The sequence below is a fragment of the Pseudophryne corroboree genome, chromosome 7 (assembly GCF_028390025.1).
Source record: "Pseudophryne corroboree isolate aPseCor3 chromosome 7, aPseCor3.hap2, whole genome shotgun sequence".
Lineage (NCBI taxonomy): Eukaryota > Metazoa > Chordata > Amphibia > Anura > Myobatrachidae > Pseudophryne > Pseudophryne corroboree.
This window is the reverse complement of record NC_086450.1, coordinates 445304569-445324184: the sequence shown is the minus strand read 5'-3', so window position 1 is coordinate 445324184 and position 19616 is coordinate 445304569. Positions and strand designations below refer to the sequence as shown.

Sequence of the window (19616 nt, the reverse complement as noted above, 5' to 3'; positions counted from 1 at the left end):
CAGCTCTCCACTCTCAACCTTTGCGTCATCACCGGGATTTTGTCTATTCTGACTGTGACGGCGTGATTGTGGAGAACAACGTCATCAAGCCCTACTACGTTTCTGGCTCTCTAACCAATCACAGTGCCAGAACGTTTGTCATCGTTTATGTGTATTTAACGGTCACTCAGCTGGAGTTCTTAGTACTTTCCGCCTCTTAGCTTTTCTATAACACAGTTGTCAGAACTACTTTGTCTTCTTATCTTAGCAGACTGGGTTCTGCTCTAAAATTTACTTTCCAGAATGGCTCCTGTTTCTCCTTTCCGGCCTCTGGTTGAGTTGCGGTTTCTTTTCTCTTACAGTGTTTTTGTTTATACAGTTAGGGTGGTTTTACTTACAAACCACAAGTTATATCGGTTTTTCCTCTTCTTCAGCACATTGTGCTTCTTGTGTCGTCCCGGGCTCGTCCGGGGCGGGTCGATACTTGGCCTTATTGGTTGGCGTTTAAACCTTAAATCTTACCTTGTTGGGTTTGTTTGCTGCGCCCAAGCGTGGCTGACTGGCCAATAAGAACACGGTAATGTGCTGGGTTAATTCTGCTATTCAGCAGGCTTAGGTTCTTAGGCGTTGCCTGTTCCTGAGTCCTTAGGGGCTCATCCGACTCGACCTGTTGGAGCCTCTTGGGCGGTTCGCAGTGGTGTATTCGTCGAGCAGCTGTGTAGAGCGGCGACCTGGTCGTCCGTACATACCTTCACGAAGTTATTCCGTTTTTCAAACTTTTGGTTTGGAGACTGCCTTTGTTGGGCATCAAATTTTGCAGACGGCTATGTCGTCTGTGTCTCCCTCCTCTAATTAGCTTGCTTTGGGAAATCCCATTAGTAAGTGCGCAGCGTCCCCCAGATGGATGAAAGAGAAATAGGGATGTTTACTTACCGTAAAATCTCTTTCTCTGATTCCATCTGGGGGACGCTGCGACCCCTCCCGTATATTTATATATATATATTATGTTCTGTCTCTTCCGGCTTTGCTAAACGTTAACTGAGGTAATCTGCTGAGCAGGAAGGAGATGGGAGGGGTTAGAGGGGGGAGGAGTTAGTTTTTTATAGGTTCTGTGCCAAACTCCCATCCCACACACTCTAACCCATTAGTAAGTGCGCAGCGTCCCCCAGATGGAATCAGAGAAAGAGATTTTACGGTAAGTAAACAAAAATCCCTATTTTGGTACTTACCAGGTAAATCCTTTTCTTTGAATCCATAGGGGGCATTGGACGCCCACCCAGAGCAGTTTACCTGTCTTGTGGTAAGTTCAGTGGATCTTATGGTAACACAGTATCACCAATGGTCACGATGTTAGGGTGATATCTGTTATGGTGTCATCTGATAGTTATCAGTTACGTTATGTGTCAACTTTAGTGTTGACCATTATATTATAATGTTGTATGTAATTCTCTAGGGTTCATATAATGTTATATGTAATTCGCTATGGTTCATCCTCTCTATCGCTCCTGTTCGGCTCAGTAAAAATACTGAAGTCTCTATGGGAGTATGGAGGGGGTAACCAGTTGCTAATTTAAATATTTAAATGTGCCATTCCCGGCTACGCCCAGTCCATATCCCAAGAGTACTCCAGTGACCCCTATGGATTCAAAGAAAAGGATTTACCTGGTAAGTACCAAAATCCTATTTCTCTGACGTCCTAAGTGGATGCTGGGGACTCCGTCAGGACCATGGGGATTAGCGGCTCCGCAGGAGACAGGGCACAAAAGTAAAAGCTTTTAGGATCAGGTGGTGTGCACTGGCTCCTCCCCCTATGACCCTCCTCCAAGCCTCAGTTAGATTTTTGTGCCCGGCCGAGAAGGGTGCAATCTAGGTGGCTCTCCTAAAGAGCTGCTTAGAGTAAAAGTTTTGTTAGGTTTTTTATTTTCAGTGAGTCCTGCTGGCAACAGGCTCACTGCATCGAGGGACTTAGGGGAGAGAAGTGAACTCACCTGCGTGCAGGATGGATTGGCTTCTTAGGCTACTGGACACCATTAGCTCCAGAGGGAGTCGGAACACAGGTCTCACCCTGGGGTTCGTCCCGGAGCCGCGCCGCCTATCCCCCTTGCAGATGCCGAAAAATGAAGGGGTCCAGAAACCGGCGGCAGAAGACTTTTCAGTCTTCATAAGGTAGCGCACAGCACTGCAGCTGTGCGCCATTGTTGTCAGCACACTTCATAGCAGCGGTCACTGAGGGTGCAGGGCGCTGGGGGGGGCGCCCTGGGCAGCAATGATAGTACCTTATTCTGGCTAAAAATACATCACATATAGCCCCTGGGGGCTATATGGATGTATTTAACCCCTGCCAGGTCTCAGAAAAACGGGAGAAGAAGCCCGCCGAAAAGGGGGCGGGGCCTATTCTCCTCAGCACACAGCGCCATTTTCCCTCACAGAAATGCTGGTGGGAAGGCTCCCAGGCTCTCCCCTGCACTGCACTACAGAAACAGGGTTAAAACAGAGAGGGGGGGGCACTTATTTGGCGATATAACTATATATATTAAAATGCTATAAGGGAAAAACACTTATATAAAGGTTGTCCCTGTATAATTATAGCGTTTTTGGTGTGTGCTGGCAAACTCTCCCTCTGTCTCCCCAAAGCGCTAGTGGGGTCCTGTCCTCTATCAGAGCATTCCCTGTGTGTGTGCTGTGTGTCGGTACGTGTGTGTCGACATGTATGAGGACGATGTTGGTGAGGAGGCGGAGCAATTGCCTGTAATGGTGATGTCACTCTCTAGGGAGTCGACACCGGAATGGATGGCTTATTCAAGGAATTACGTGATAATGTCAACAGAGACGGCCGGCAAACAAAATAGTACCTGTCCAGGCGTCTCAAACACCGTCAGGGGCTTTAAAACGCCCATTTACCTCAGTCGGTCGACACAGACACGGACACTGATTTCAGTGTCGACGGTGAAGAAACAAACGTATTTTCCTTCAGGGCCACACGTTACTTGTTAAGGGCAATGAAGGAGGTGTTACATATTTCTGATACTACAAGTACCACAAAAAAGGGTATTATGTGGGGTGTGAAAAAACTACCTGTAGTTTTTCCTGAATCAGATAAATTAAATGAAGTGTGTGATGATGCGTGGGTTTCCCCCGATAGAAAATTATTGGCGGTATACCCTTTCCCGCCAGAAGTTAGGGCGCGTTGGGAAACACCCCTTAGGGTGGATAAGGCGCTCACACGCTTATCAAAACAAGTGGCGGTACCGTCTCCAGATAGGGCCGTCCTCAAGGAAAATATCCTAAGAAGTATATACACACATACTGGTGTTATACTGCGACCAGCGATCGCCTCAGCCTGGATGTGCAGAGCTGGGGTGGCTTGGTCGGATTCCCTGACTAAAAATATTGATACCCTTGACAGGGACAGTATTTTATTGACTATAGAGCATTTAAAGGATGCATTTCTATATATGCGAGATGCACAGAGGGATATTTGCACTCTGGCATCAAGAGTAAGTGCGATGTCCATATCTGCCAGAAGATGTTTATGGACACGACAGTGGTCAGGTGATGCAGATTCCAAACGGCACAAAGAAGTATTGCCGTATAAAGGGGAGGAGTTATTTGGGGTCGGTCCATCGGACCTGGTGGCCACGGCAACTGCTGGAAAATCCACCGTTTTTACCCTAAGTCACATCTCTGCAGAAAAAGACACCGTCTTTTCAGCCTCAGTCCTTTCGTCCCCATAAGAGTCATATCTGCCCAGGGATAGAGGAAAGGGAAGAAGACTGCAGCAGGCAGCCCATTCCCAGGAACAGAAGCCCTCCACCGCTTCTGCCAAGTTTCTCAGCATGACGCTGGGGCCGTACAGGACCCCTGGATCCTACAAGTAGTATCCCAGGGGTACAGATTGGAAAGTCGAGACGTTTCCCCCTCGCAGGTTCCTGAAGTCTGCTTTACCAACGTCTCCCTCCGACAGGGAGGCAGTATTGGAAACAATTCACAAGCTGTATTCCCAGCAGGTGATAATCAAAGTACCCCTCCTACAACAAGGAAAGGGGTATTATTCCACACTATGTTGTGGTACTGAAGCCAGAAGGCTCGGTGAGACCTATTCTAAATCTGAAATATTTGAACACTTACAAAGGTTCAAATCAAGATGGAGTCACTCAGAGCAGTGATAGCGAACCAGGAAGAAGGGGACTATAGGGTGTCCCGGGACATCAGGGATACTTACCTCCATGTCTCAATTTGCCCTTCTCACCAAGGGTACCTCAGGTTCGTGGTACAGAACTGTCACTATCAGTTTCAGACGCTGCCGTTTGGATTGTCCACGGCACCCCGGGTCTTTACCAAGGTAATGGCCGAAATGATGATTCTTCTTCAAAGAAAATGGACGACCTCCTGATAAGAGCAAGGTCCAGAGAACAATTGGAGGTCGGAGTAGCACTATCTCAAGTAGTTCTACGACAGCACGGGTGGATTCTAAATATTCCAAAACCGCAGTTGTTTCCGACGACACATCGGCTGTTCCTAGGGATGATTCTGGACACAGTCCAGAAAAGAGTGTTTCTCCCGGAGAAGAAAGCCAGGGAGTTATCCGAGCTAGTCAGGAACCTCCTAAAACCAGGAAAAGTGTCAGTGCATCATTGCACAAGGGTCCTGGGAAAAATGGTGGCTTCTTACGAAGCGATTCCATTCGGCAGTTTTCACGCAAGAACTTTTCAGTGGGATCTGCTGGAAAAATGGTCCGGATCGCATCTTCAGATGCATCAGCGGATAACCCTGTCTCCAAGGACAAGGGTGTTTCTTCTGCGGTGGCTGCAAAGTACTCATCTACTAATGGGCCGCAGATTCGGCATTCAGGAAGGGTCCTGGTGACCAGGGATGCCAGCCTGAGAGGCTGGGGAGCAGTCACACAGGGAAAAAATTTCCAGGGAGTGTGATCAAGTCTGGAGAATTATCTCCACATAAATATACTGGAGCTAAGGGCAAGTTACAATGCTCTAAGCTTAGCAAGACCTCTGCTTCAAGGTCAGCCGGTATTGATCCAGTGGGACAACATCACGGCAGTCGCCCACGTAAACAGACAGGGCGGCACAAGAAGCAGAAGGGCAATAGCAGAAACTGCAAGGATTCTTCGCTGGGCGGAAAATCAGGTGATAGCACTGTCAGCAGTGTTCATTCCGACGCCCGGGAGAGTGGGGACTTCATCCGGAAGTCTTCCACATGATTGTGAACCATTGGGAAAGACCAAAGGTGGACATGATGGCGTCCCGCCTGAACAAAAAACTGGACAGGTATTGCGCCAGGTCAAGAGACCCTCAGGCAATAGCTGTGGACGCTCTGGTAACACCGTGGGTGTACCAGTCAGTGTATGTGTTCCCTCCTCTGCCTCTCATACACAAGGAACTGAGAATTATAAGACGGAGAGGAGTAAGAACTATACTCGTGGCTCTGGATTGGCCAAGAAGGACTTGGTACCCGGAACTTCAAGAGATGCTCACAGAGGACTCATGGCCTCTGCCGCTAAGAAGGGACCTGCTTCAGCAGGGACCCTGTCTGTTCCAAGACTTACCGCGGCTGCGTTTGACGGCATGGCGGTTGAACGCCGGATCCTGAAGGAAAAAGGCATTCCGGAGGAAGTCATTCCTATCCTGATCAAAGCCAGGAAGGAGGGGACCGCACAACATTATCACCGTATTTGGCGAAAAATTGTTGCGTGGTGTGAGGCCAGGAGGGCCCCCACGGAGGAATTTTAACTCGGTCGATTCCTGCATTTCCTGAAGACGGGAGTGTCTATGGGCCTCAAATTGGGGTCCATTAAGGTTCAGATTTCGGCCCTGTCGATTTTCTTCCAGAAAGAATTGGCTTCAGTTCCTGAAGTCCAGACGTTTGTTAAGGGAGTATTGCATATACAGCCCCTTTTGTGCCTCCAGTGGCACCGTGGGATCTCAACGTAGTGTTGGGATTCCTCAAATCACATTGGTTTGAACCGCTCAAATCTGTGGATTTTAAATATCTCACATGGAAAGTGACCATGCGGTTGGCCCTGGCCTCGGCCAGGCGAGTGTCAGAATTGGTGGCTTTGTCTTACAAAAGCCCATATCTGATTTTCCATTCGGACAGGGCAGAACTGCGGACTCGTCCCCAGTTTCTTCCTAAGGTGGTGTCGGCGTTTTCACCTGAACCAACCTATTGTGGTACCTGCGGATACTAGGGACTTGGAGGACTCCAAGTTGCTAGACGTTCTCAGGGCCCTGAAAATATATGTTCCAGGACGGCTGGAGTCAGAAAGTCTGACTCGCTGTTTATACTTTATGCACCCAACAAGCTGGGTGCTCCTGCTTCTAAGCAGACGATTGCTCGTTGAATTTGTAGTACAATTCAGCTCGCACATTCTGTGGCAGGCCTGCCACAGCCAAAATCTGTAAATGCCCAATCCACAAGGAAGGTGGGCTCATCTTGGGCGGCTGCCCGAGGGGTCTCGGCTTTACAACTTTGCCGAGCTGCTACTTGGTCAGGGGCAAACACGTTTGCAAAATTCTACAAATTTGATACCCTGGCTGAGGAGGACCTGGAGTTCTCTCGTTCGGTGCTGCAGAGTCATCCGCACTCTCCCGCCCGTTTGGGAGCTTTGGTATAATCCCCATGGTCCTGACGGAGTCCCCAGCATCCACTTAGGACGTCAGAGAAAATAAGAATTTACTTACCGATAATTCTATTTCTCGTAGTCCGTAGTGGATGCTGGGCGCCCATCCCAAGTGCGGATTGTCTGCAATACTTGTACATAGTTATTGTTACAAAAATCGGGTTATTATTGTTGTGAGCCATCTTTTCAGAGGCTCCGCTGTTATCATGCTGTTAACTGGGTTCAGATCACAGGTTGTACAGTGTGATTGGTGTGGCTGGTATGAGTCTTACCCGGGATTCAAAATCCTTCCTTATTGTGTACGCTCGTCCGGGCACAGTATCCTAACTGAGGCTTGGAGGAGGGTCATAGGGGGAGGAGCCAGTGCACACCACCTGATCCTAAAAGCTTTTACTTTTGTGCCCTGTCTCCTGCGGAGCCGCTAATCCCCATGGTCCTGACGGAGTCCCCAGCATCCACTACGGACTACGAGAAATAGAATTATCGGTAAGTAAATTCTTATTTTTTACCAACTGAATCTGTGCCCATAAATCCCCTTTTCGTCTAGTGGAGTCCCTGCCCACAGACAGTGTCCACGCTAGCGCCACAGTCTGAATGGACGTGCGGCAGACCGCGATTTACACGCGGTTCCTGGTAAGGGGGCCCTCTTACCTGCCCCCTGTTGACGGCGACGCAGTCCCGGGATCTCAGCAGCAAGCGGTGTAGGTTGCAGTGTGTGGTCCCCTGCTGCAAGTTCCCATCTCAGGCTCTGGCCAAGTGGGAGATTCGGCACCAGCAGGGGGAGGGTGATGGAGCTGCAGCTTTGAAGTCTGCCAGACTTACAGCACTGACAGCGCCAAAAAAAAAATCACTTCAAAAAAGTGATAAGTAAAAACCTTTGGGGCTGCTTCAGCAGCCCCCTGTCACCGTGTACCTGCTTCCTTCAGGCACCAACTAAAAACTGAATGCCTGAGCATTGAGGCGTGGTTATAGGGGAAGGAGCCGAGCATTCTGGGATATGCTGAAAGCTTTAACTGTTTGCTGCCTGGTCTCTCATCCACCACCTGCAACCCAGTGTTTCTGTGGAACACCTATGAACCCTGAAGAAAAAAAAAATTACAATGAGCAACATCACTATGTCAGTCACCTGTCTCCATACCTCTCTTGGCATAGTGGTATCGACGATGGTTACCATGCCCGTGAGCTAGGGTTCGATTCCCACAAAGGACACACTTGTATATCTGTGTCAAAAGTAGCATTTACAGTTTTTTGGGTTTTTTTGTTTTAGAATTTTCCCAAAACAAGCTCTGTTGAGCTTCAAATACAGAATCAGACATGCACACAGATATAGTCAAAATTAGACAGAAACTGTAGATGCTACTTTTTACATAGATATACAAGTGTGACTTTTCAAATTACGAGAGTCTCATCTTTATGAGGCTGAGTTTACTGTCCTATTTCCCAGACCTCCCCGTTGCTTTAACAGGCAGCCTCCCCCGCCCCTAATTTCACCCCCTGTGAGACTGGTGATTTTACGGACTGGGTATATTGCTTAGTAAATTCCAAACACAACACGGCCGGTACACTGTATGTAAATGAATGGCTCATGCTGTCATTTACTAAGCAGTACACCCAATCCGTGAAATCAGAAGTCTCACCGGGGTAGGATTGGGGGTGGGGAAGGCTGCCTATTAAAGCAGTGGGGAGACCCAGGAAGAACTACAGTGACATAGCAGTGACGTAGCGATGTCGCTTGTTGTCATTTTTTTTTTATAGTTCTGTGTCCCAACTCGCTGATTGTAATGATTTATTTTAGAAAACTGTGTGGAACTCTGAGCTGCACTTTTCTTTGTGTGCGTTGGAGACGCTGAGCAAATCTTTTTCTGAGTTCAAATTTCTACTTAATGGGGTATATTCAATACCTGTCAGATCCTTTCCAACCTGACAATGGCAATCAAACTTTCTTTAAAGTCGGATTGACATTGTCGGAAACGGGGCTAAAACCTGTCTGGTTTGGCCGCGCTTCCAACAGCCAACGTGGATTCCGACAATCCACGTGGTTTCCTTCAAGCCCGGAATTCCCGACGTGTTGGGAAAAAACTGCCGGCATTGAATAGGTCGGAACCCCTTCCGACCTAAACCTGTCGGAAGCTGTTGTCTTTCCGACAAGACGGCAGCTTCTGACTAATTATTGAATACACCCCCATGTAGGGATCGTTTTATACAGCGCACCAGGGGAACTTTCAGTTGTAAGGTGTGTTGTCCCTGGGTACCTGCCATTACAATGATTTCGTGCTCCGCCCTGCAGTATTAATGTATTAAAACAGAACTATTATATTTAATGTACACTGGCCCGCTTGTGAGGGCTTGCTACATTGTTCAGTATTCTGTAGTGCCATATCCATCCGCCGCTATACATCACTGTACTGTAGTTTTCATTAGTGGGACAATTGCCACCCGGTGGTGAAACTGTGTATTGCATGCTGTGGATCCTCTTGTGCCTTCTCATGCCTTACTTCGCCTACCTGCGCTATTTGTATGGTGCGACTAGGACGTCTGTATGGCGCAGCAGCAACGATGAGCGTGGCTACATCTGTAGCTTTATACAAAAGCCCATTAATGCATAGGCAGATAAGTAAATGTGATTTGTTTGGAATTAAAACCCTACAGGGTCTATATACTAATCCTTGGAGAGAGATAAAATGGAGGGAGATAAAGTACCAGCCAATCAGCTCATAACTGCCATGTCACAGGATGTGTTTGAAAAATGACAGGAGCTGATTGGCTGGTACTTAATCTCCGTCTATTTTATCACTCTCCGAGGCTTTGTACATAAACCTTATTGTAATAGGTGGATGAGGATAACCGTGTGATAACTGCATATGTACCCGTGTAAAATATGTGGCATCCAGAGTCTGCTGTATTATAGGTGGATGAGGATAACCGTGTGATAACTGCATATGTGGCATCCAGAGTCTGCTGTATTATAGGTGGATTACACAAACTATTGTGCGTAGTTCACCGATATGAATAGTAGTGGAATGGAATTAAACCAGTAAAAGAGCGGAACTGCTTGGGATCTGACAGATATATAGCACTGCTGTGCAATGAAAAGTCTTAAGAAATGGGTGTATCCTGTAACATGGACTGTACAATACTCACCGGTTCTACTTTTAGTTTATATTGAAAAAGAGACGTTTTGTCTGGTTATGTAAGATCGAAACCCTCCAATCATCAGTTGGTTGATGAAGAATTTTGTGCAACTTTATGTCCTGGGTAAAACCCTAATTGGAGGTCCCACCGGTTTCTGGAACTGCTCACCCCTGCCGGAACCTGCAGTCCCATGATGCTCCATTGGGTACCTTGAGGTTGTCAACATTGGTATCAGCTACAGCAGTTTTTCTCTTAGGCCCAGGGCCTTGGCTCATCATGTAGCCTACAGGCAAACAGAGGGGCGAGCGAGGTTTTTATAGCGAATAGACTAAGCTGTAGTCATTACGTTATTCTGATATCTGGTTCCCGCAGGTCCCAGCTCACGGTTCCGTCACACTCAGGGGATTGTCCTCCACCGTGACAGTCACATTACTAACCTGCGGGGGGTGAGCCAGAGCACGCCGGGGGAGAGTGATGGCTTCTGTGTAAATCACCAGCGACTGGCGCTTCCAATGGCTGCTCCTGGGGGTCAGGTGGCTGTGCTGGAGGTAAGTGGCCTCCCAAATATGTCTATAATATGCTGTTTGTTTGTCACAATGCTTTCAACTGTACAGAGCTGCAAACTATGATTGGCATGCAAATAATAATTCTACTGCCTCTCCTGTTTCTGCACTGCCCCGCTTCCCTCTTCCAATGTGATACAAAATAAAGAAGCACCACCCTCCTTAGATTTAGTATCCATCTGACTTCCACCAATCGATGGAACGTTAGACATTTGTATTTACGCTTATGTAGTCATTTCTGGTTTCTTATTTGGCCTAGTATTACCAATGAATAGTATGTTTATCTACTCTCTAATCTACAGATAAGTAAGAAAATAAAAAGTTATAATTTGTGGCAGCTTTAGCAGTCAGCAGTGTCTTCCTAGAGTCCAGGAAACTGTTCCGTACAGAAGATAGTTCCATGCAGATTGTTCCGTGCAGAAGATAGTTCCATGCAGATTGTGATTGTCCTGTGCAGAAGATAGTTCCATGCAGATTGTGATTGTCCTGTGCAGAAGATAGTTCCATGCAGATTGTGATTGTCCTGTGCAGAAGATAGTTCCATGCAGATTGTGATTGTCCTGTGCAGAAGATAGTTCCATGCAGATTGTGATTGTCCTGTGCAGAAGATAGTTCCATGCAGATTGTCCTGTGCAGAAGATAGTTCCATGCAGATTGTGATTGTCCTGTGCAGAAGATAGTTCCATGCAGATTGTCCTGTGCAGAAGATAGTTCCATGCAGAAGATAGTTCCATGCAGATTGTGATTGTCCTGTGCAGAAAATAGTTCTGTCACACTTGGAGAATGTTTGACCTATTTCAGGAAGAAAAGCAGCGGCAGCGATCGCAGTCTGAATTGCTTTGTGGAGTGCGCACGCGCAGCATCTCAGGGCTGCGATCGCCCCTGCCTGATTGACAGGCAGAGGTGGTTGCGGGGCGGGAGGGGGCGTGGCAACTGTTAGAACTCTGTTAGCGGGGTGCGATCCGAACAACGGAGGCGTGTCCGGACCGTTGGGGAGGGGGGGGCGGCAGGCCGCAGAGGCTGCGTGATGTCACACGCTGTCGCTGCGATCCGGGACACAGCGAGTAGCGGCCTGCCAGAATGCAGGTGCTGCGCTGGCAAGGAGCTACTTGTCAGGTATAGAAGCATCGCCGCCGTGCGATGCTTTTGTACCTGTGTGGGGGTAGGGGGGACAGAGGCGGACTAGCCCTGTTCTGGGCGTCCCCCTGCATGTCTGTGAAACTGATTGTAGATGTGCTAAATTTAGGCCGATAACCTGCAATATAGGACTGTGTGCTGTCTGGATAATTTATTAATGATTATATGTCACCCACAGCTGCGGCAGGCCGGACGTCTCCCAGATACACTGCCTACTGTCCAGAACACCGTGCCCGTCATGGATCTCACGTGGGACCCATTCAACCCTCATCGGTTGGCCATTGGTATGACACTGACTGTATTACCGTGCCACATCTAAAGCTTACATTACCACATAAAGTGATGAACATTTATGAGCACAGAAGTGTGATTTGAGTGCGTGAGCCAATCAGAATGTGCAGTGTACAGTTTTTAATATCGAGGCTTCTGATTGGTCCTTTCGCTCACATAGTCTATAGTGACACACGGTCCCGGCTTTCGGCGCTAACCACCAGTCTCGAGGGAATAGCGGCATGTGCTTGTGCCCCCCAAAATAGGCAGCTCCTAATAGAATATGCTGAATATCTGACATTCAGAGAACCCCAGAAACCAGAATGCGGAACCCCGCAGGTCTCTGGTGTAGATAGCACAGTATGGCCCATTTAGAGGATCCCTCGCTCAGAGATTGTAGGACCACCATAAAACACTCGTGCCCACCTATTGTATATAACACAGGTGGAGAGAATATTTTTTACCCGTGTATGCCAGTAATTATAGTTTTTTGAAAAAATGTTGCTGTATTACTTCATTTAAATCTTTTTTATTTTATTTATTTTTTTATACCAGGTGGAGAGGACGGGAGGATACGAGTGTGGACAATTCCACAGGATGGGCTCAAAGAGACCCTGACTGAACCCCCACTTGTTCTTACGGGTAAGATCATATGGAAGTTTATACTGGGACAGAGGGTGAGACTAGTGCATGTTTGTGTAGTAGCGTACTGGGGCACACACACGGTACAGCCAGGACTGATCACACACACACGGTACAGCCAGGACTGATCACACACACACATGGTACAGCCAGGACTGATCACACACACACACGGTACAGCCAGGACTGATCACACACACACGGTACAGCCAGGACTGATCACACACACACATGGTACAGTCAGGACTGATCACACACACATGGGCAGCCAAAACTGATCACACACACACACGGTACAGCCAGGACTGATCACACACACACACGGTACAGCCAGGACTGATCACACACACACACATGGTACAGTCAGGACTGATCACACACACATGGGCAGCCAAAACTGATCACACACACACACACACACACACACACACACGGTACAGCCAGGACTGATCACACACACACGGTACAGCCAGGACTGATCACACACACACACATGGTACAGTCAAGACTGATCACACACACATGGGCAGCCAAAACTGATCACACACACACGGTAGAGCCAAGACTAATCACACACACACACACACACACACACACACACACACACACACACACACACACAGTACAGCCAGGACTGATCACACACACACATGGTACAGCCAGGACTGATCACACGCACACGGTACAGCCAGGACTGATAACACACGCACACGGTACAGCCAAGACTGATCACACACGGTACAGCCAGGACTGATCACACACGGTACAGCCAGGACTGATCACACACGGTACAGCCAGGACTGATCACACACGGTACAGCCAGGACTGATCACACACGGTACAGCCAGGACTGATCACACACGGTACAGCCAGGACTGATCACACACGGTACAGCCAGGACTGATCACACACACACACGGTATAGCCAAAACTGATCACACACACACACTGTAGAGCCAGGACTGATCACACACACACACATGGTACAGCCAGGACTGATCACACATGCACACGGTACAGCCAGGAGAGATCACACGCACACAATACAGCCAGTACTGATCTCACACACACACACACACACACACACACACACACACACACACACACACACACACACGGTACAGCCAGGACTGATAACACACACAGATACGATACAGCCAGGACTGATCACACACACACACACGGTACAGCCAGGACTGATCACACACACCCGGTACAGCCAGGACCGATCACACACTGGGACACATGCGGTACAGCCAGGACTGATCACACACACGCGGTACAGCCAGGACCGATCACAGACTGGGACACATGCGGTACAGCCAGGACTGATCACACACATGCGGAGACAGCCAGGACTGATCACACACACGCGGTACAGCCAGGACTGATCACACACGCGCGGTACAGCCAGGACCGATCACACACTGGGACACATGCAGTACAGCCAGGACTGATCACACAAACGCGGTACAGCAAGGACTGATCACACACACACACATGGTACAGCCAGGACTGATCACACACTGGGACATACACACACACACACACACATGGTACAGCCAGGACTGATCCCACACACACACGGTACGGCCAGGACTGATCACACACTGGGACACACACGCGGTACAGCCAGGACTGTTCACACGCTCACACATGGTATGGCCAGGACTGATCACACACACACACGGTACTGCCAGGACTGATCACACACACACACACACACACCCACGGTACGGCCAGGACTGATCACACACTGGGACACACACACACACACACAGTACAGCCAGGACTGATCACATACACACATGGTATGGCCAGGACTGATCACACACTGACACACACGCGGTACAGCCAGGACTGTTCACACGCACACACATGGTATGGCCAGGACTGATCACACACACACACACGGTACGGCCAGGACTCATCACACACTGGGACACACACACACATGGTACAGCCAGGACTGATTGATGTGAGCCAGAAGAGACAGGATGGCTGTGGAATGCTCCTGGACCAGCACAAGCAGCCCGGTTACCCCTCAGTGTGAGTTAACTATGAAAGGGGATTACACACCTTCCAGTGTAAATAAAAGGGGAATAGTTTCACTTCAGACACAAAAGGCAGATTATTCTCAGCATATTTCCAGTGTAACCCTTATGCGTCCGGAGCAGAGAGCTACAACCAGTGGGAAATGTACTTATCTCCTCCTTACTCCTCAGCCCACAACGAGCGGATATACACAGTGCGCTTCCACCCCTGCGCCTCCGATATCCTCGTCTCCTCCTCCTATGACCTTACCGTGCGAGTGTGGAACCTGAAGACTGGAAAAGATGTCATAACCCTGCAAGGTCACAAGGATCAGGTGACTCCTCCAGACACAAGCGTATGCATGCAGAGTGCTACACGTAAAGCCATGCTATAAACCACAAGGATAGTGCAGTCAGCCCTAATATATCACAGCGGTTATGATAACCTGATTATAAGAATACTACATCCTTAAGTTAGCTAACAGAAAACCGTATCTGGCAGAAAGAAATGTCAGTGTTGGCATTTAATTCCTATATCTCCTGGGTTAAATGCGGATGGCTGCCATTGACAGCAATTGTGTGGGAGGAGTTAAGAAAAGAGGGTGTGCATTTAGTACTGGAGCAGGAGACATTGGATTGTGAAAGTGACACTTAGTGACCAAGGGGCTGGATTCGGAGATCTACGTATACCCAATGGTTTAAGTACATCTGTAATGGTGAGTCCTGCCTCCTTATATTTAGTGCCCCCAAGCTACGAGCTGATTGACAGGCTGCCAGCATTTGGGAAGGGAGTGGGCGCATTGGGAAGGGAGTGGGCGGAGCTGGGCAGTGTTTGCAGAAGACGGGGGTAGGGTTCTGGGAGTTGCGAGACCGGGGTTTGCGTCTTCTGACTTCCTGGCCCCAGCAGAGTGAACTGCCTGGCCATTCTGTGTAACCTCGGGGCTATTCAGATGGCCGATGTTCACCCAGCTGAACCGATGCTGCTTTCACAGGTACTTCTATGAATCAGGCAATGGTCAGGTGTCTCCTTTTCTGATACTAAACGCGGCCTCAATGGAAATATGTATCCTTACTAGTGTGGCAATTGCAGTGTCCTAGAAGACCACAAAACCTCACAATGGCCCTGATTCTGTATTGGGGCGAACAAAGTAAAAGTAACTTTATGCCTTGGATAAGACGGGTGGGGGGTTGGCGAGCAGATACAAGATGTGCTGGGAGTTTGTGAAGGGGCGCGTCTTAGCTCAGATCTAAACTGCACCATAAGGCTGGGCAACATGCAGCTAGTATTTACCCTGCATGCAAACATAATACTTGTATTTGACACCCACCCCCTTACATTGCAGCATGGTTTGTCCAGTGTTACTTGTTTTTTTTTTTTTGCCTTGCTTCCAGAATCCGCCCCATTGTATCTGGAGAAAATAAAAATAAAGAAAAAATAATGTTACTAAACTAATAAAGACTAAAATATTCCATAGAGTTGTAAAAACAAAGTGGGTGTAAATGTCCCCTTACTCGCACCTGGTGCTTGTTCTAAAAGCGGTCCAACTTGTCATTGGAAATAGGTGTTTTATAGGTGGCAGAGTAGCTTTCCCACCGTTACTGCTGCCGCCTCCTCTCTTATTATTATTATGTATCCTGTTATGTGGCTGGACGCATTGGGGAGAGGCTTTCGGAATTGACACTGGCGTACTGTTAGGGTTAATGTTCCTTTAGAGGGAAGAGAGCCTCCACAGCGCAGACATATGACCTTTGTGTCCTCTACAGATCTTCTCCTTAGCATGGAGTCCGGACGGCAAATTCTTGGCAACGTGCAGCAAAGACCAGCGCATTCGCATATACGAGCCACGGGTTTCCAGCCAGCCGAAGCAGGTCAGTCCTTGTCTGGTGACAACTGCTGTAACTAAAATTTTCTACGTTTGTTGCTACGCGTTTCATAACTTTTTCTGCGCTGTGACTTGTGCACCGCAGCGGCCTTTATAGTGTTATTCCGGGCGCATCATGTGATTCTCCTCCTGCATCCACTCACAGGAGGGGGCTGGACCTGAAGGCGCCCGCGGAGCTCGCATCCTCTGGGTGTGTGATGGCAAGTATCTGCTCGTGTCTGGATTTGACAGGTGAGAGTCCTCCCTGATACTCCGTCCCTGAGTAACTCTGACAGCCCCACGCGTACGCATCATAGAAAAATGTCATTTTTCACAGTCGCAGCGAACGTCAGCTGACCCTGCACAGCACGGAGGACTTGTCCCGAGGTCCTGTCAGCACCCTCTCTATTGACGTGTCGCCCGCCACACTCATCCCACACTATGACCCGGACACCGGGCTCCTACTGCTCACTGGGAAGGTGATGTTTTGGGGTCATTTACGTGTTACTTATTTCACAATCTGATAAAGCGTCACAGTACTGAGAACGTGTGTGATACATAAGAAAGACATTAGAAAGGTCAACACAAAAAAAGTCGCCTTTTGTGTTTTTAAATATATTTCACCCAAATTTGTTGAAATTTGTCCCCAAGCGGGCCCGCTTTGCTCGCCACACGGTTACTAAAGGGAATAGATTGTGACTTGGATAGTAAATGTAGCAAATGTTGTAAAGTATAAAAAAAAAATAATATGTCGACTGTGTGTGTCTACCTTTTTTCATGTCGACTTTTTTACCCTGTTGGCCTATTGACTGTCGACCTTTTAACTATCTAACAACCGCCTCCTCTGAGCGGAGGTGTACGCTGCTGTATTAATAGTAGCGCCACTGTAGCCCACCCACTGTTATTTTTAGGATATCTGCCTAACATAATGTCTCTCCATAATTATACCCCTCCAGTGTATACAAATGCATGGAAACTAAGACACTCGCTTGCCCCAGTACTATACACATCACAGACAACATGCTGCATTATAGAGTCTTAGGGGGAATTCAATTGTTTACTCGTGCACGATCTCCCGTCTAAAATGACGGGAGATCTTGGGGCGATATTCAGTTGATCACCCTTATCGTGACCATGTTAGTCGGTTTAGACGCATAAAGCGGCAAAACCTGACTAAACGAATGGGGGCGACGTGAAAAGTCCAGTTTGTGCTCCAAAATGGGTTACTTTTCACACATTTCAGTTTGCCACCCCTGGGGGTAGCGAAATTAAATGAAGTTCTCGCGCCCGTCGGCAGCAACTTTTGAATAGCTGCCAGCGGGCGGGTGCGGGGACCCGCGATAAGATTTGAATTCCGCCCTTAGTATAAAGACTTTAGTTTATTTCACAGTGCTTAAGAACCACGTCACTGCCTCAGCTTTCTGTGGAAGTTCTTCCTGCAGCCATTTTGTGGCCCATATCTGTTCTGAAGAGCGTGCACTCACCAGACGCTAGTGCCATTACGAAGACACAATGTTCCTTCATAAAGTCTCTAGTTCCTTATAAATGGTAGGGCAGACATTCATTGTGTCTCAGGTGTGTGATGCTCAGGCAGTGCCACAGTGTGATCTCTTACTAGGACTGTACTTCTCCCCAGGGTGACAGCAGAGTGTTCCTGTACGAGGTGATAGCGGAACCCCCCTACTTCCTGGAGTGTAACTGCTTCGTCTCCAATGAGCCGCACAAGGTGACAGCGACCAGCCGCCACGCCCATCGCTTCCTATGTATATTGCCTGAGAGCTGAGCCTAACAAAAGCACTCCCTATAATACCCATTGGTCGGATACAAAGGAACATCCACTAATAGAGATATAGTAATGATATATTCCTGTGCTCGGCTAGATACATCGCTGTATAATGTATGATGGGATATGGCTTTTGTTACTGCAGGGCTTCCAGTACCTGCGGAAATTGGATTGCGCTGTGCGGGAGGTGGAGGTTCTCCGCGCCATACGTCTCTCTTCTAGTTCGCTGGAGCCCGTGGCTTTCCGGGTGCCACGTGTGAAGGTTGGTACTGTCTCCACGGGTAGCTATAAGATGAACTAAGAAACACCCTGCTGGCTTAGGCCATGTACTAAGGATATATTGTCTCTTCCGTGTAGAAAGAGTTCTTCCAAGAAGACGTGTTCCCAGCGTCACGCGTGACATGGGAGCCAGCCTTGTCGTCAGAGGAGTGGCTCAGTGGTAAAGACAAGCAACAGCGCAGCATCAGCCTCTGCCCTGAGGGCATGATTCCAGGTAATCCCCCCCGGTGGAGCATTGCTGCTGAGGCCTCTGGCGTCCATCAGACGTGCTGTGCTGAGCACAGCATTGCACCGCTCCCGAGTACACGCTCGCCATTCTCCACTGCATCCATCCCTCTATGCTGGCAAATGTTACCCATAATTCTCCTCTCTCTCCTCAGTCAGCCAAGCTCCGAAAGAGGCACCAACCAAAAAGGTCCCCTCTTCCGTGTACATCCAGGAGAAGACGGACGAGCAGAAGAAAGAGGAGGTCAGATCCCAAACTCACATGTCTCTTTCAGCAATATCACAGCAGCGGAGACCGTGTTAGAGAATACGACTAAATTATAACCATTGTCTATGTGGAGGGCAGCCATATTGTATCCTAAACCAATACTTACAAGAAAGCATGCTGTCATACTAGGAATCATTAGCAGCACAGAGGCACGAGGCACTGATTCCAGCTGCGCTCTACTGAGCACAGGTGATAGGTCCATAAATGCATAGAGCTAAAATCTCTCTCCTTTCCTCAGCTCCTGAATGCCATGGTGGCAAAACTGGGGAACCGGGATGACCCTCTGCCCCAGGACGCTTTTGAAGGAGTGGATGAGGACGAGTGGGTGAGTGAATTGTACAAGATGTTTTGGATTGTGGGAAAAAACACGGGGATAACATACAAACGCCATACAGTTAGGTCCTTAGTGGGATTCAAACCCAAGACCTCACTGCTGTGAGGCAGTAATGCTAACCACCACTCCAACTATGCTACTTACATTTATTCATTATTCCTTTCTTTTGGAAAGTTTGGAAAAGACCTAAAAGACCAGTAAAGCGCCCGCAGAGGACGTGGCCATGCATGGAATGCAGACAGGCTGCGGTCCAGGGCAGTTATGTTTGCGGTGTAAGGACGCCCCAGTCTGCAGTGGTTCTGGGCTCTTTCTCTGCATTTCCAATACCGTATCTAACTGTTATAAACATTCATTACAAAAGATCATTATTACAATTATCTCCTGATTGGATTTTCATAATCCCAGTCAGTCGCTTCAGCTCTGCTTGCACTGGATCTGTCACATGTACAATGCATCAGATTTCAGTGTGTTC

General features: G+C 48.4%; 1 protein-coding gene across 1 annotated transcript in view; it reads left to right on the top strand.

The window, feature by feature from the left end:
- CORO7 (coronin 7) overlaps nt 1-19616 on the top strand; it is a 242589-nt gene that overhangs the window by 222350 nt on the left and 623 nt on the right. Inside the window, exons 16-27 of the mRNA XM_063934975.1 lie at nt 10121-10296; nt 11627-11732; nt 12274-12360; nt 14586-14728; nt 16158-16262; nt 16422-16507; nt 16593-16734; nt 17892-17981; nt 18184-18300; nt 18396-18531; nt 18698-18786; nt 19049-19135. Coding sequence (XP_063791045.1) covers nt 10121-10296; nt 11627-11732; nt 12274-12360; nt 14586-14728; nt 16158-16262; nt 16422-16507; nt 16593-16734; nt 17892-17981; nt 18184-18300; nt 18396-18531; nt 18698-18786; nt 19049-19135 — 1364 coding nt within the window. The remainder of the gene's footprint in view (nt 1-10120; nt 10297-11626; nt 11733-12273; nt 12361-14585; nt 14729-16157; nt 16263-16421; nt 16508-16592; nt 16735-17891; nt 17982-18183; nt 18301-18395; nt 18532-18697; nt 18787-19048; nt 19136-19616) is intronic.